Source organism: Hyperoodon ampullatus, assembly GCF_949752795.1.
Source record: "Hyperoodon ampullatus genome assembly, chromosome: 19".
Lineage (NCBI taxonomy): Eukaryota > Metazoa > Chordata > Mammalia > Artiodactyla > Ziphiidae > Hyperoodon > Hyperoodon ampullatus.
In genome coordinates, this window is record NC_136932.1 from 37282709 (window position 1) to 37301246 (window position 18538).

Here is an 18538-nt window from a genome sequence, read left to right on the forward strand (position 1 = left end):
TGTATTTCACCGCAGTTGAACAAAAACAGAAAACTGGCGCCTCCAGCACCTCTCCACCGTGGGGAGGACCGAAGGGCCGACACTGTTAAAGCAGGCGCATCCCAGCGCTGTGCCTCCTCAGGGTACAGGTGCGCTGAGGATGCTACGCGCTGGAGAGCACCGGTTTCCCAGGGGGCTGTGAGGGAAGATGTAAGAACGCCAGATGGCGGGCTGAGGAGGGGCATGTGCCATGGCAAGGCAGGGGAGGGGGCCCCACGGCTCCTCCTGCCTCTGCACCCCGCACTCGGCCATGGACCGGGCCAGGCGGCAGCGGGTGCCGGCCCTCCTCCCCGTCTGCCTCGCCCTCGCCTTCTCCCTCACGGCCGTGGGCAGCAGCTACTGGTGTGAGGGGACCCGGCGGGTGGCAAAGCCGCTGTGCCAGGACCATCCGGGGGTGCTGCACTGCGTGCACTACAGCAGTGGCAGCAGGGACAACGGGACCCAGGCCGTCCAGTACATTTGGGAGATGGGAGACGACAAGTTCATCTGGCGCAGGTTCCACCTGGGGCTCTGGCAGTCATGCGAGGAGAACCTCGGCAGCACAGGTGAGCACGGCCTGGGGGGCCCGGGGGGACAGGTGCGGGATGGCCACTAGGGTTTGAACCCCAGCTCTGCCGCTGACTACCTGTGTGTCCTCGAGCAAGGCTCTCCATCTCTCTGAGCCTCAGTTTTCTCATCTATAAAACAGGAACAATAGCTGTACCCATCTCTAGAGTTATCATAAAGATGAAATGACCGAATCCACTAAAACACAGCACCAGATACAGGGTAAGCGTTTATTACACATTAGCTTTTACCATTTCCTAGGGTCATTCAGTCTCTGGTGAATCTCAAGTGGCCCCCCACCCAACCCTAAACTGCATCCCCGCACGTTTAAGGGGTCTTGGAACAGAAGGTTTTCTTTGAAAACAAACTCTTATCATCATTGGTGGGAAGGGAATCCCCTGTATGGAGCACATACCAGAAGTAAAACCATGAACAAGTCAGACCTTTATCTCAGGCAAACTTGAAATAACCCAGCAAAGTAAATATTGTTTTCTCAGCTCACAAATGAGGAAACTGAGTTTCAAGCTACATAGCAGCAAGCCCTCCACCACCACCACTACTCAACCCTGATTCGTTGATGTCTTTTGAACTTCAACGGGCTTGACAGGGTGGTGGGGAGGGAAATGGTGAAGGAAGAGGACAGAGAAGAGGGAAGAGAAAGTTATAACTTGGAGGATGTATTTCAGAAAACGGTGTTTTTACCTCGTGAGCAACCGAGGAAGGAGGAATTCGGCAGCCTGGCTGCAAACCCAGCCCCATGCTCGGGGCCAGGATGTTCTTCCCTTCCTGCTGGGAGAACACAGCCCTCAAGGTGGAAAGGAGAGGACCCCCACCCCGCAACATGCCCATCCTGATCTCAGGCTTATTACATTACATCCTTGTACAGTTTTTTGCTTTTCCTGAAGTTTCTAATTGCCTTTTCTTTTCCCATACCCGTAGCATTAGTAGTTTATTCCTGAGGTCTAAGTAAAAGGCAACAAGCAGGAACCCTCTAAGATGCTGTGTGCCCCTCCCCATCACTGCCCCCGTGGTCACTGCAGAGGGGCAGTGCCAAGCCTTGCCCTCCCATGTATACAGGCCAGTGCCTGTGGTCTTTGCTCTAAGTGTGGTGAGCACACTGCAGCAGTACAAGGAGCTAAGGCTACTGGAGGGGCTTTCCCCACCTCTCTCCTCTGGGAAGTGCACTCTCTTCCTGTCAGTCCACTCTCTCTACCCTCATGGACAGACACAGGAGGCTCATGACCCAGCATCCTGAAGGGTCCTCAAGATAGTCTCAGGTTTGTGCTTTGGAAAATACAATCATCATACCCCTAGGCAAACTGCTTGAGAATTACCATTCCCTTTCCAAGTCCCCATCTGAGGGTCGCCTATTTCTATTTCCACAGCTGCATATAAAGCATCACACCAGCTATCAAATGGTGCACATCACAATCATCCAGGAAGTTTGTAAAAATCCAGATACCCAGCCCTGGAGTTTCTGATTCAGCAGGTCTGGGATGGGGTCTATAAACCTGCATTCCTTTAAAAAAAAAATATTTAACCAAGGCTTACTACACACACACCCGTCTTCTCACGGGTCACACGACTGAAAGGTTTTTCGTATATGATCAGGAAGACGTGCTGAATTCTAAGGAGGGTTGATGTTTTCAGTGATTCATGGACAAAGCCAAGGAAAAGTAAAGAATGTATTTCTTGACCCTTTTCTGATTTATGTTTATCTTATATACTTGATGTCAAACCAGAAGGAGGCTTTACCAAGGGCTTCACTGGGTTTCCTCAAAGATTACTCCACAGAGGTGCCTTTTAAGGTACTCTTTGTAAAATTAAATAAAATGTTTTGATAGTCACACAAATTTGGAAAATGTCGTAGATTACCTTTCCTTCTTGGAAATTCACAATGCACATTAGCACATTAAAATCTCAATAAAGAAACCTGTTTATTCTTACAGATCCCAGTGTTTCCTAAAATTAGTTGAACTAGTAAAAAAAATGTCTGTGTAGAATAAGGATTAATATCCTGTGAGACTAGTGTTCAGTGGAACACTCTTTGGAAAAGGCTGATCTAGAACATCAGACTCATTTCACAGATGGGAAAACTGAGTTCTAGAGATAGACGGGCCCCACTGAGGATTGTATAGCTAGATTCTGATAGAGCTACACATGCAACTTAAACTTCTTAACCCTGAGCCCAGACTTTCCCTACAGACCCACAATACGCAAAACTTAACTGAAGGGCAATGGTCTTATAATTGTCAATGACTAAGTTTGTGCCCATCAATCTAAAGATAATACTCCACTCATAGTTTTATATATTTGGGGGTTTTTTCTTTTTTTTTTCTTTTTTTTTTTAAAGGCAGACTGCCACGTGCAGCGCCTCATTTGGATGTGTCTGGAGTCTTGGAAGCTTGACGACCCTACGTTCTCCTACAAATGGACCTTGAGAGCTTGTCTGGAGGTTCTAGCAGGGGAGCGCAGCTACTCGTATACCCTTGACCAAAGAACGGTCCTCCTCTATCAGGGAAGGTCATCCTCCTTGACAGAGCGTGCAGCTTCGGGAGGGACACACATGGAGCGGTGAGGGAGGAAGGGGACACCCACCTAGCCAGCCAGATCAGCCGAATCAACCCTGGCGATCAAAGGGGTGACAGATGTTGCAGCCAGATCGCCCTCACATCCTACATATTTCTTAATAGAATAAGGTCGTGCAGGTAAACTGAGGTCTTTAAATATTGTCATCACTTTATTAAGAAGGAAGAAAGGAGGACATTGTCCTCAGAACACCTTCCCCCCCCCACAGAAACGTGATCACCATGCTACAAGATGCCCCTAAAACAAAAAAGGTTAGAATTAAATTTTTACTAGATAATAACTAAAATAGTAGCAAACGTATAAGGAAATAAAGCAAAAGGCCTACATTAGGTTGCAAATAAATGCCTACAGAAGGTGGTAAGGGCTGGCAGGGAATGCCAGTGACCTTGAAGCCTCAGCCTTAGCTGAAGGGGGCACGTCTTGCTCAGCTCAGCCTTACGGGCTTGTGGGCTTATGAGCTCAATGTCATCAGTTCCTCTGGTTGTTCAAGGGAAGGAAGCTATCTGGCTTTCCATTTGAAAACACATTGCCCAGGCCCAAGAAAGCATGGCTGCAGCAGACCGCAGCCTGGGGCCCCCTCGGGGAGATTACTCCGTACAAACATCTGCTATTTAGTCTAATTTAGCACAAGTGCCTGGGAGAGTTGGGGGCAAAACAAAGGAAAAGACTGTAACTGGAGGTGGATGGAAGGCACCCACCCGGGGCTTTAGAGAGAGGGTCAGGAGAGTTGAGGGGGCCTGAGTAGATCTGGCTGTAAGGACTCCAGCCTGGGGAGGATGCTCCTTGGCCCTGAACAAGCGCAGGAGAGGAGCCTCGGGCTGTCTGGCCACCCCAGCTCTGCTGCCCCCTGAGGCTTCCTGGATATTTTCCTTCTGAATCAGCTCCATCTCCATCCCCCTAAAAGTTGACCCTCCCGGGATCCCCTACCTGGAGTGCTGTTTCAGGTCATCCTCTGTTAAGTCACACCGAATAGCTCTGCATCTTCTTCCTAATGCCTTTAAAGAGAGACAGCACCCTCCGAAATGAAGATTTAAAACAGAAACTCCTGGTTGGGGCAGCGCTTCGACTAAATGTTCTTTTTCTTGGACGACTGAATTAGTCAGCAAAATGTGCTGATTTCCAATACTATGCTGTTCTGCTGAACAGCAGACAGGTTTCCAGAGTCTGTCCCCAGGACTACGACACCGTTTCCTAGGCTGGCTGGCTGTACGGCTTGGCTGGTAAACTTCTGTCGAGCTATGTAACACCTGCCTGTCTGGCTTTGTGGGATTTATAAAGATTTTTCCTTTTAATCCTGCTGGGCTTATTCAAAAGGAACATCATTTCTGAGGATTCATATTAATCAAGGGGTCACTGTGGTCTGACCCTTCGCCCAGGCTAAACTCACCCTCCTAAGCTATTGGGAATTGTCTTAATCTCCTTCGCTGGCCTCCATTTTCACTTTGCCCTGCCCCTGGCTCTGTACCGGGCCTCCTCTTTACTCCTGTTGAGATAAGGCAGCCCTCTTCAAAAGACGAGATAGACCCTTAGGCTTCCGTGCATTAAGTATAAAGACAGCAGGTGGTGATGTTGAAAAAGGCACTGGGTCCCGGGTGAGAAAATCCAGTTTCAACTCCTGATTCTACCAACCTGTTTGAGCCTGGCCTCCAAATCTGTAAACTATGGATATCTGTACTTGCCTTTATCAATAATTAAACACACCAAAAAGTGGAAGGCTGTTCTCAAAATACTTTCATAACTTTCTCATTGGAGGACTTTGATAATACCCATTTTGCAGATGAAGAAAGGGAGGCACAGAGAAGTCAAGGAACTTCCTATGATTCCTGACTGGGGCAGAACTGGCATAGAAGCCAGTCCTGTTGGATTTAAATGCCACATTCTGTCCATGATGTCCATCTGCTACTCTCACTCCCAGCCTGGCTCACAGGATTCTAGTGAGAAGCTGATGAGATAATGTGAAAAAAGGACCCCCATCAGCCCCAAAGTGCCTTGCAAGAGAGCAGGTGTGAGTGTTGAGATTTCCCCAAGGCTGTGACCTCCCTAGGAGAACTGGGGCGACCAGGACGAATGTTGAGCTACCACGGCCATAACAGTGCTGTCAACCGAAAAAAAAAAAAAAAAAAGCACAACCTAAAAGCTGAGAATTATGTTTTATCTGGGCATTACTGAGGACTTAAGCCTGGGAGACAGCCTCTCAGATAGCTCCGAGGGACCATTCCAAGGAGGTAAGGGGGGAACCAGAATATATAGGAGTTTTTGCAAAAAACCAGGTAGTCAAACATCAAAAGATTACTGCTAATTAAAGAAAAACCAGGCATCTCAAGAAAATGAGTGCAGCACTTTTCTATGTATGGGAAGATGCAAGTGTCTGGGCTTAATGAACTTCTTCCTTTGATGTGCATCTTCACTATCTAGGGCCAGAATCCCGGTTTTCTGCAACATCCTTTGTTGACTGATACGGCAAGTGACATTCTTTGTCCACACCACTGCTGCCACCAAAAGCAGAGAATCAACCAGGAAAAATGTCCCATTGCACAATCCAAAATGGACTTAATTAGAAGGCTGCAGAGGCCACTGTGGCTGTAGATTGGCAGATAGCTCCCTGATTCTGTTGCTCTTGGTCCCAGGCGGTGTAAATACGCTCCTTCGGGCCACTTGTTGTGGACAGTTAGGTGACAGATGAATCCCTGCTTCCGAATCAAGCCAGAGAGTATCCCAGCAGGGCGGCTCAGCCAAATGGCGGTATCATAAACCCAAACTTTATTTCTCTTCCTCCTATAGCCCAGCAGAGGGGCAACGCAGAAGCATGAAGGAATGAGGCCCAAGGGTACTTGGAGGTCGAGCATGGCAAATCTCAAGGGTTATGGCCTTTGGGCATCTGTATCTTCAAAAGCATGCACCTGGCCATACATAGCATCCTTGATGAAGCAGAAGGTGAATGCTGGCTTGCGCTAAGGAAGCAAAAAAAGGGTTCTGCATTGGGAAGTCAGCTTGCTGGAGAGAGGACATGAAAGAAGAAGAGAGATTTAGACGTGAGGCTGGAGGAATGGGGGGAGGCTGTATGAGTTCTTGAATAGGAAAGTGATCTGGAATTTTCTCTTCTATAAGAGAAAATATATTTTCTAAAGTCCAAAGATTCTCCTCAACGTGACTTCTCTTCCTGAAAACTTCCAGAAAAGTTGGCTGACGTGATCTTTGCCCTCAAGGTGCTTACAGTCTAGTAATAAATAATGATTTATGCTAACTATATGCAAAAAGGCCCCATTAGAACTCATTTTTTAAATTAATTAATTAATTTTATTTATTTTGGCTGCGTTGGGTCTTCGTTGCTACGCACTGGATTTCTCTAGTTGCAGTGAGCGGGGGCTACTCTTCCCGATGTGGTGCGCGGGCTTCTCATGGCGGTGGCTTCTCTTGTTGTGGAGCACGGGCTCTAGGTGCACGGGCTTCAGTAGCTGTGGCTCGTGGGCTCTAGAGCACAGGGTCAGTAGTTGTGGCACAGGGGCTTAGTTGCTCCGCGGCACGTGAGATCTTCCAGGACCAGGGCTCGAACCCGTGTCCCCTGCATTGGCAGGCAGATTCTTAACCACTGCGCCACGAGGGAAGCCCCAGAACTCATTTTATTCCATTAAGGTTTAAGTGCACAGTAACTAGGAGAGCAGCCTTCCTACCTAGTATCTCATTTAATCTTCAAAGCAAGGCTAGTGTGGGGACTGTTGAACAGATTTTAGAAATAGGAAAGCCATTCCTTTGAAGAGTTAATGATCTATGCCCCGTAAATTCGCCTCTTTTAGCTCCAACCAGCCCAGCTGTTCCGCTACAGCCAGCTGGGCTGCATTAAATCAGAGACATGGCTGGACCGCACAGGCGGGGCCCCTGCAAGCCCAGTTCTAATGCTGAAAATGCCTCTGCCTGTGTCTTCTTTACCATTCTTTCCTCTCAGATGTCCTTGGACCCACTCTTCCTAACTGTGCAGAGAAGAATCAGGCAATTTCCCAGGCACCTCCTACTCTGCCACCCATGATTCATTTCGGGGCTGAAGTATGGAGAAATTGGCACACCCACCTGGGACAGGATCCCAGAAGGTGATTTGCTGTGGTCTCAATCATCCATCTGTCACTCACCCCCAAACCAGAATTTGGTGACATCCGTCCACTCAGTATATAGTTAAGGACTTAGCTCCTTCAAAGGGACTACGCATCAAAAGTAGCAACGCAAGGTTTTCTAGCCAATCTGTGCAACGTGACAGATGATACAGGCAAAGCACACCCCCCAGAGCACAGAATAAGTCTGGTGGTGGGTTCTGCCCCATACCTGGTACACACACGATCTGTGCAACGTGACAGATGATACAGGCAAAGCACACCCCCCAGAGCACAGAATAAGTCTGGTGGTGGGTTCTGCCCTGTACCTGGTACACACACGATCTGTGCAATGTGACAGATGATACAGGCAAAGCACACTCCCCAGAGCACAGAATAAGTCTGGTGGTGGGTTCTGCCCTGTACCTGATACACACATAATAACTGCTTCCTTTCCTTTCCCTTCCAGAAAGCAAAATGGAGTACGAGTAATTGGCTCACTCGGTAGCAGAGATAGTTCTGATATCTGCTCTAATTCATTTTTTTTTAATGATTACAAACATTGTCACTTTCCCTCTACCCAGAAAGAAATTATTTGCGACTCACATCACCATGGATGCTGTTTGGGAACTCAAGTACCCCTGGTCTAAGGCTTGCAGCATCAGTCCAGATGGGCTAAGTTATGCTATAATAACAGACAACCCCCAAGTCCCAGCAGTTTAAGCTAACAAATTCATTTCTAGCTCTTGCTATTTGTACTTTTCAGGTCGGCAAGCAGTGTCTCCTCACTGGAGCCACTCAGGGATCTAGGCAGACAGAGACTCCATCTGGACTTGTGCTTCTGTGATCACGGAAGCAAGAAGATGAGAACCTTTAGACAAAACACTGGCTCTTAAAGCTTCTGACCAGAAGTGACCTCCGCCCCCCATTTCCACTCCCAATTCTTGGCCAAAGAAAGGCACATGGCCTAGCCTGAATTCACTGGAGCAGGACTGTATCATGATCCCCCAGGGAGGGGCACCACCTGTTGGGGGGCAATAAAGCCACACTCCCCAATCCTTGTTCAAAGTGACCTGGATACACTCAAGGGATCTAGAAACACAGTTTGCCCCTAATAGTCAAGGTTCACCCTACTCAGGCTTCGGGCCTCTTTTTCTTCTAGGTGAAAAGTGTAGGAGTTTCCAGAGTCTAATACCAGCTGAAGAACAAGGTAAATACCTTCCTCATGTTCTGTCCACCAGCCCTCCTCACACTTTGGACAATTTCTATGGTTTTGGTTGGGTTGGGGGAAAAGAGGAAAGAGTTATTTATGGTTTTTCTATGAAGTCAAGTCCAAAAGCCAGAACCACTGGCTCTTTTCATGTGCCCTGTAGTCAGTAATGCTAGAAAATGTTAAACCACCAACTTTGCGGAGGAGAGGGGAAGCCCTGATCAGTAGTGTTTGCAACTTTCCAGGGTGTAAATGCTCCCACCATGGCCGACTTCAAGCTATCAATGTGAGGTGACCACAGAACAGGGAAAAGATGAGTCTAGCTCATCACTTCCTATAGTGTTTTTTCTTCTCTATAACACTCATCAAATTTGTACTTACTTTCTTAGTATCTGTTTTCCCAGCTGGAATATAGCTTTTGTGATGGCATGGACCACATCTGTCTCATTCATTGCTGTGTCTACACAGTACCTAACTACCTTATAGGAGGCCTTTTGCAAATAATAGTTCCTCTCCCTGCCCCCTTTATTCACTCCCTTCCACATCCAGCCCAGTTTCTTGAAGCTGCAGATGAGGTCCCACCCAAAGGGTAAATCATAGGCTCACACGGAAACAAATGAGATTTTGGTATCTCGAATCAGGGCTCTTCAATGCTCAGATTCCTTTGCCCACCCTGGTTAAGTGGATCCTCTCCTTAAAAAGACAAAGATAATGTCTTCTGGTGGAATCAAAATAACACTTTAACTTTTGAACTAGGCCATGGGACTTCCAGTATCCCTCAGGTCCCCACATCAGAATTTTGCTCAGTGCTTTTTCCCTTCCAGCTAATGACAATCTTTACAAACTTCTCTTTCAAGCCCCAGGAACCCCCTTTCATTGTCAGCTTTCCAAGACTCTGCAGAGGTATCTGTGGTTTTTCACCCCGCGGTGCTGGTTTTGTCTTTTTTGTTTTAGAAGTGAACTAAATCAAAGGACTAAATATCCTAGTACTTCTAAGTTCCCAGCGTCTCTGTCATCCTTACATTTTGCAGGTGTTTTGTGGCTGTGCATTGGGGCTGAGGTCCTGAATATCCTTCTGACATTGACAAGTGCCATTCTCCTGGGCTCCAGAGTGAGTTATCACAGCTCTGGATTCCACTGGCTCAAGGTGGATGCCTCTGTAGCCATCCTCATGGTGCTTGCAGGTACTTTCCCCAATAGCATCATCAGAACAGGCAAATTCCCCACAGCCTGCCCCAGAGGGAACTGGCAAAGCTCCAGGCTGGCTCTTCCTGTCGCTAGCCCATTCAGCAGGACACCTGGTCCACGGGAGAAGCTACTGAATTAATCCCATTGGTGGAAGCAATGGGTGACTGATGAAACAAAAGGGGGATAGGCACAAATGGAGAATAAAATTTATCAGTATGTCTTTGTCACAACCCTGGGAAGGGGGTCCACTGGCTCTGAGAACAGAGATTGCTTTGTTTAGTACAGTGGTTAAGCATGAGTCTGTGGAGAAATCCTCCCTGCGTTCAGATCTCTCCTACTTAATGGCTGTGTGACCCTGGGCAAGTGGCTTAACTTCTCCAAGCTAGCGACCTCAAAAGGCTATGGTGAAGACTAAATAAGAATGCACCTAGTATATAGTAAGTACTCAAAAAAATGGTAGCTTGTTAAAAATTATTATCCAAGTTTGGGGTCAATATCCCATATGAATAAAGAACTCCTCTTTTTGGTCTTACTTCTGTGCTCTCCAAGCAACTTTTAGAGCAGCTTAATTTGGTCCCCTAAGTGGGCCTTTCCACCCAGGAAAGAACCCTGAACAAATAACTTCCTTCATTTCTCTGGCTGGGTACATAAAACACTGTTAACTTCATAGTGTATCAGCCCAGTTTGTAGATCACTTCTGTGTTTGTATAACGCATCTCTCCCAAGTCTTATCATTAGTGAAAAAGATGATAGAATCCAATTTCTGGATCTTCATAGGAAAGAGTCTTGGAGATTTCTCCCCAGGTCCTAGCATCCTCCAAATCACCCAATCATGAATACGCTTCTTTCTGGATATCTCTTTAGTTTCATCTGTGTGCATGTGACCTCAGGTGGAATGTTCAAGGATTTATAACTGCAGATACATCATAAGGACTTATAAATAACTGGCCCCACCAGTTAAAACTAGTTTCTATTTGGACCACTGAAGATGATCCCCAGTTGGTCACTGCCTGCCATACATTTATTAAATAAAAACATAGATGTAATGGGAGTCCCTGAAAAAGAAAGACAAAACAATAAGACAACTAATATTTAAAAGCAAAATTCAAGGAAATTTTCTGGACCAAAGACCAAAATCTGTATATAGAAAACTCCTTCCAAATACCTGAAAAAATTACACAGTACATTCAAGTCCTAGACATATCCCACTAAAACTGTTAAAGGAAAAAAAATCCTCTGGATCTCCAGGCAAAAAGATCAATTCACCTACAAAGGACAGAAAACCACATTGGCAACTGACTTCGGTTCCCACTAATTATTTGCCATGTAAGTCTACTATGGCCAGAATATATTCAGATTCTTATGCAAAGTTTTTATGTGTTAGCAAACAATCCACATTCTAAAGAATAACGTGAAAGAACTTAGTAAAGTATGGCTTAGGGCCAAATGTAGCTCAAGGACCTCCCCTATGTGCTGGGAAAGAGAGGATAGAAAATTGATGCCTCTGAGCAGAGTGACACAGGGACATGATAAAATAGAAAGATGTGGTCTTGGGAGGGATGACATGGCAAAGGAGCCTATACCACTGCGTAGATCGGGGACTCTAAGAAATTAGTGTACATGTAAAACATGAAGGCTGCTTGGAAGGGCTCAAGGAGGAGGCTAGTGGGCTCTGGACATCCAACTCATGTACCGTAGAGAAACTACATTCTTCACTGTGGCTCACAAGCTTTCCTTGTGCAGGGCTCCTAGCCATGGTGGCCCACATGATGTACACAACCATTTTTCAAATCACTGTGAACATTGGACCGGAAGATTGGAAGCCTCAGACGTGGGACTATGGCTGGTCATCCTGGTGAGTTGCTGGCCATGGTGCTCAAGCCCCGAAGGACCAGGAGGGAGGCACACAGGTTTTGTAGGACCACTGACCTTGGTCATGGTTCTGCCACCTGCTACTCTTGGATTAGTTTCGTAATCTTTCTGTAGTCCCGTTTCCTCATCTGTAAAATGATGATACCTGTCTCAGTTGTGCTTATGGGAATATAAAGAGGTTATGTTTATAAAATTCTTGGCACAGAGTAAAGTGCTCAAGAAATAGAGATAGTGCTGTTACTTTCTTAAACACAGCTTAAGGGGAAAAGTCCTGCTATAATTCCTAATAAATACTTCAATGAGGAGAGACCCAGCCCCTGATTCTATTGGAAAGACAGGCCATGACATAGAAGTTCTAGCTCTACTAGAAAGACTCGACCATGTCACACAAGACCACAGGGGTTCTCTTTGATGTGGACCTCCGAATCCTGGCTGCATCTTAAAATGTATATATACATATACTTCCATTTTCCTCCTCTATAACAACCTCTCGTGTTACTTTCTCTTTGTAAAACAAGTGGCATGTTCAGGGCTCACTCCCTCATCCTACTATACCAGGGTTTGGCAAACACGTCTATGTTATGACTATCCATAAACTTCACGATGTATTAGATTTTGAACTCTTCTTCATCTTCGAAATCTGAAGAAGTTAATTTTTACAAATGTTTCTCTTTACACCATTTTCTCCACTTGTTTGTCACTTTAGCTGTCTCCCTCTGAGCAGGTGCCATTGGTCCTGAGGTGACCTCACCAGCGCTGCACACGGTCAGGAGTACAGCTGCTCTAGAGCTGAGAGGGATGTCAGGTGGGTCAGGATCTGTGGCCAATTTATATTGAGGTCCTACTGCTGTGGATGTAAGCAAATCCCAAACATCACAGGAGTTCAAAAAATGGTCTGTTTGTTTCCAATATCATTTTGTTTCCTATTGCTTTCAATATCTTCATTTTCAATAAAAGAAATACATACAACTAGTTTTTAAAAATCAAATGGTACGAAACGTAACAATCTCTCAGTCCCATCTCTCCCTGCTCTACTCTTCCAACCCACCAAAACCCTCTGTCTTCCTGCTCCGCTCTGGAATGGAGCTGTCGAGTGGAGATTTCCCTTTGCTAGTCCCTTGTTTCCTTGTGTCCTAGGTCCTGTATCATTATCCTAGTTAGTTTACATCCACTTTTTTGTGGGAGCACATCCTCCAGTAGTTGTTTTTTCGTTTTTTGGTTTTTTTTGCAGTACGCGGGCCTCTCACTGTTGTGGCCTCTCCCGTTGCGGAGCACAGGCTCTGGACGCGCAGGCCCAGCGGCCATGGCTCACGGGTCCAGCTGCTCCGTGGCATGTGGGATCTTCCTGGACCGGGGCACGAACCCGTGTCCCCTGCATTGGCAGGCGGACTCTCAACCACTGTGCCACCAGGGAAGCCCCCTCCAGTAGCTTTTGAAGAAAGGGTTCAATGAGAGATAAATTATTTTATTCCTTGCATGTCTGGAAATGTATTTTTTCAATGTTCCATCTTGATTGATAGTTTGGTGGCATGTAAAATTCTGTGTTGAAAGTCATTCTCCCTTAGAATTTTGAAGATGTCTCTGTTTCCTTCTAGAATGTATTGTTTCCATCAAGAGTCCAATACCATTCTGATTCATGTTCTATTACAGGTAATCTATTGTTTTCTACTCTTTATTTCTGGAGTTCTGAAATGTCATGATAATGTACCTTGAAGGGGATCTTCCTTCCTTCACATTCATTCTTCTTTCATGTGCTTGGTGAGCCCTTAAATTTGAATATTCACGTCCTAGAATTCTGAGAATTTTTCTTGTATTATGTCTTTGATTTTTCCATTCCTCAGTCTTCTGCTCTCTTTTCAGAGAATTTTTATGAGTTAGATATCGGGTCTATTGGATTAATTATCTAGATGTTGTTGCACCCCTTATATTTTCTATCTCTTTCTCTTTTTGGTATTTCTGAACATTTTCTTTCTATTTGTCTCCAAGTTTTCTATTGAATTCTTATTTTGAATCTTATTTGACTTACCAAGATCTTCCTTGTTTTCCAGTTGTTCCTTTTTCATATACCCTGATATCACTTTATTGATGCAATATCTTCTCATATTTCTCTGAGGACATTAATCAGAGTTTTCTTTTTGTTGCTGTTTTCTTCTGTTCCTTGTGTTATCTTTTTCCTTCAGATTCCTTTCTTTCTTTTTTTGGGGGGGGATTTGGATTTTTTTTGGCCATGCCCCATGGCATGTGGGATCTTAGTTCCCCAGTCAGGGATCGAACCCTGTGCCCCATGCCTTGGAAGCATGGAGTGTTAACCCCTGGACCACCAGGGAAGTCCCCAGATTCCTTTCTTTTCTGTTTGTGGTTGGGCCTTTCTCCTAGATCTTGGTATCCTTGATTGTCAAGTCATATTTAAGGATGATTAGAAACCCTGGAGTGGGGTTGGAACTTAATAACTGGTAGGGTTTTTGTAGCTGATTGGATATGGAGCCATTTATTTTACCTGGGAATTCCACCCCATGAAAACATACACACATGTCAGTTTGTAGAGGTTCTTTCTCAGCAGCCACTCTTCTGGGTTCTGTGAAAGATGAAAAGTGTAGACTATCAACTCAGAATGCAATAGGCTTCCAGAGGATAGGGATATAAAAATAACCATGCCCAGTGCCAGTGTCCTGGGTTAGAGACAACAACAAAAAGTAATGCATATGTTAGCAGATACTGTGCTGAGTACTTCCCATGCCCATGTGAATTCCTCACAACCATCTGGTGTGCAGCATTGCTATCATTCTAGTTTTGCAGATGAGGAAACTGATCCAGAAAGATGAAGTCACCACTTCAAGGTCACACAGTTAATAAGAGATGGGTACAAACCCACAGGGCAAACTCAGCACAATGACTCCAGAATCTGTTCTCTTAACCATCAGCACGTTGCCTACAACAACACATTGGCTGTTCTCTGAGATCTGTGCTGCAAAACCCAGGTCCAAATTGGGTAGAACCAGCAGCTAATGTTCCACCCCAGCAGGAAGTCCTGGAATCATTAGCCCTACACCCTTTCCTAACTGTGCCTTTTGTTGACAGCCTCGCATGGGGTTCTTTTGCCCTGTGCATGGTTGCATCAGTCACGGCCACGAGCAGATACACGGCAGCCCGCATGGAATTGGCAGAGAAGAAAAGCGTACGGAAGGGCAGTCAGCTCTCTCAACACAACTTCCAGGAACCCAAGTCTTCAGAAAGTGTTTGGGAAACAGAAGCTGCTCCCAGCCCCGCTGGGTGTGCCCTCGTCAATATATCTGAGCACCTGCCATCAGATGCCAAAGGCAAGGTGTCCATGTGCTAGCCAGGGCCCATGGCTACCAGATCTGCACAGGCAGACAAGCCAGGCACTTATGTCCACAATGAACATCTTTGGAGTGGGCTTCACAAAGCTGTGGTCCAAGTAAACCTTCCACCTGCCATCTTACCCTTCACTAAACACCTTTGGCTTCAGTTTCTGATTCCTGTTAAAATATCAGTATCTTTAAGTGACATAATATTTATAGACTATATCAACCATTGATACTCTAGTATAAATGAGCATCTCATGCTTTCCTGACAGTATAATAAGGGTGACAAAAAAAAAAAAAGGGAGCATGTGTGTGCTAAGAGTAAGAGAAGCTGAAGAAAAGGGAAAACAGGCTTTGACTACAAAGCATGTAAATTTGTTGCCCACACAGTTTTGTTGATAGAAGAGTCCAGAAAGTTTTTTCCTTAACTGACACACACAAATTGATAGTGTGACTATCCCATATTTTCTTTTTTGTTTTAATCCAGAATAAATGAATTTAAAAATTAGTTTTGTGTTATTTTTAAAACATATTTTCTTCTAAACTTTCTAATTTCCACCTACAGGAAAATCAGTTTGGAAGGATAATCAAATGATAAAACAAAATGAGCATGGTTGAATGGAATGACATCTTGTCACAGTTAAGTGGAACAAATATTTGAATTGGTGTGCTTAAATTAAATTGCCAGGCACTTCTGCTTCTAAAAATAAACACTGCAAAACATGCAAGTCTCGTGTGAAACAGTGGTGTGCTGCATGTTTCCTAACTTGTTCAGTTACAATTTTATATAAATTTATCTTATGTTTTAAACTAACATGTTATTGAGGCCACAGGTTGTTAGACACATAATTTGGGTTGTTGAAAAAAAAAGGACTGTCATATTCTAACAACCCTAAATGCATCCTAGCTTAGACTCATTTTTCAAAAATGTATTTATGTTTAGTGAATATATCATTTCTGAAAAAAAAACCCTGAATGTTTCAAATAAAATCACTCAATCTGCTTATGCTGAACTGTAACATTTATATTGTCATAGAATAAGGGACAGTTCAGCTAACTTCTTCATGTTTGGGGCTCCAGTTGAGTACCTGCCCAATGAATGACGGTCCCATGGAATTTTGTGTTTTTTGAATCACGCATATCTGAAGTGATATTAAACAAATTTTCACTGGAATGAGCCCAATGCAGAGAAGCTGTGCTGAGATCCTCTGGAGCAGAAGGGTTTGTACCCAATGACCCCTGCCCTCCACAGTGTACATGTTCTGTTATATGATTTGTCACCCCTGGGTGTCTATGGAGGTAAATCCTGTGTCGCTGATGTCTGGGGCTGGGGGAGTCAGTGATCAACTAGACCCCGGGCAGGGCAGGAGGCGCTTGGTTCCCGAAGCTCAGGTCAAAACCGATTCTTTGCTACATTCTGAGTTTCCAAGGCCTTCTGCTTCCTTTTATAGATATATTGTTTTAACATCTTTATTGGAGTATAATTGCTTTACAGTGGTGTGTTAGTTTCTGCTTTATAACAAAGTGAATCAGCTATACATATACATATATCCCCATATCTCCCTTTATATTTTTTGTGTTGATTTTATTCAAGTACAACATATATACAGAAAAGTACCCAAACCCTAAGTGTGCAGCTTAAGGAACTTTTAGACAACGAACACAGCTGTGTAACCATCCCTCAGTTCAAGGTGTCTCATTTCCATCTATCTTTGCTCTTATAAAACAAATTCGGGTGGATTTTAATTCCTCCGTATATTGAAATAATCGGTTTACAGGTCTGTTCCCCTCTTATGAATTATAAATTATTTCTTTGCAACATGAACTGTCCTCTGTACATTCCAGCATCTAAAACAATCGCTGGCAAATAGAACCCCCAACACACATATGTGTATATGTATGTGTATACATACACATGTATGTTTATACAAGTATGTGCACACACATTACCTGACTTAGCCCTGGCATCCTTCACCTCTGAATCCTGTCCAGAATCCTAAGGAACGGGTCTCGATATGCATTAAGGAAAGGCAACAAAGAAAACCAACACAGACTAGGAAAAAATTGTCAGAAAGAAGAGAGAAACCGAAACCATCAGGCACAGCAATGGAACAGACCCATTCTGGGTGTTGTCCACACGTCACCTCTTATATTCTAACTCTACACTGTGGTGCAGCGAGGAAGATAATAGCATTAGTATCCTCATTTCCAGATGATGGCCATGACATTCAGAAGGGTTACGTGTGTGCCTGAGGCTGCACACAAGTCAGAAGCAGAACTGAGGTTCAGACTCAGGGCTGTCCAACTTCAAACCCATCATGCTGCCTTTCTGGAGGCGTAGTGGGAGCAAAATTTTTTTCTCTCCTTCTCCCTCCCTAAGTGAGGCTGTCAAAGGGCAGGGCGCTGGGGCATTTTATGGAGGAGTAATAGGGTTGTAAACGCTGGGATGTAGCCATGGAGGGAACACTCTTCTCTGATTCACAGATGGATTAGGGCGAGTGCAAGCTACACTCGGCTTGAAACTAGACATGGTTCCAAGTGTGGCTTCTACTTGGAATTGAGGAGACTGAAGAGGCCCCAGAGGTGAAGGCAGGCTGGGACTAGCTCTGATCTAGACTGTGACTTTCACATCCCAGGTTTCCCAGAATGGTCCCCGACCCTGTAAATGCATTCATACTGGTCTTAGTTCTCAATTCTTGGACTAGAAAATCCCATTATTTCAGGTGAAGGTTCAGGCATCTTTCTTAAGTGGGGCAGTAAAGTAGACAGGGATTTGGAGCAAGAATCTCTTTGAAGAGAAGCATAATTATCTCTGATTAAGTCTAGAGAAACATTTCCCCAGAGGTCATTATTATTAATAGTAATAATTACTGGATTTAAATATTTTTTACATGTGAGGTCCCTATAGCAAGAACTTTTCATAGATGGACATTTATAGAAAGAGATACACATATGCATACATAGATATCCACATATATGTAATGGAATCCCCAAAACTACCCTGTTAAGGAAGAAAAAAAAAAAAAAAAGAATCTCTTTGTAGACTAAAGATTGTGTTTGGGTTGGAATAGTCCTTGTCTGTGGCAATTAAGTTGAAAGAAAAGGAAACTCTGACCACCCTTAGTGGATATGAGTTTTTGCAGGTACAACTGAAGCTCCCGTGAGAACTTTGAGTCCAAACTTAATTCTGCTCCAGAGAACCCACGCCCCGTCCTGCCTCTTCCTCATTACTAGGGCCATGGGGCAAAGTTGAAGCTGCCTGACATTATTCAACGAAGCTCTGAGGATCTTGTGGGCTGGTGGCTTCAAGCATCTTCCGGATTTGGCGAGGCTGTCGTCCAAGATCAAGGTGGAGAGAAGGTTGTGCTTTCAAAGTGTCAGATGTATGGAGTTGGGTGGATCATGGACCACCTTGCAGGGTTGCTCATTACAGAACCACTGACAATAAGTTTGAAGGAGAACTGAATCCTCATGGTAACCTTCACACAGACATTCCCGTCAATAGCACCAGTGACTCCACTTTGCTAATACCCTTGAACAACACAGGGGTTAGGGCTGCCAATTTTCTTTTTTAAAAAAAAAATTTATTTATTTATTTTTGGCTGCACTGGGTCTTCGTTGCTGCGCGCAGGCTTTCTCTAGTTGCGGCGAGTGGGGTCTACTCTTCGTTGCGGTGCGTGGGCTTCTCA

General features: G+C 44.9%; 1 protein-coding gene across 1 annotated transcript; it reads left to right on the forward strand.

Annotated features, from left to right (window-relative positions):
• Positions 1-289: 289 nt before the first annotated feature.
• GSG1L2 (GSG1 like 2) lies at positions 290-14863 on the forward strand (the record flags this gene model as incomplete). The annotated part of the gene is made up of 5 exons (XM_079725556.1): positions 290-584; positions 8419-8466; positions 9498-9650; positions 11398-11509; positions 14605-14863. The coding sequence occupies 5 exons, from the start codon at positions 290-292 to the stop codon at positions 14861-14863; spliced, it is 867 nt and encodes a 288-aa protein (XP_079581682.1).
• Between the last annotated feature and the right edge of the window lie 3675 nt (positions 14864-18538).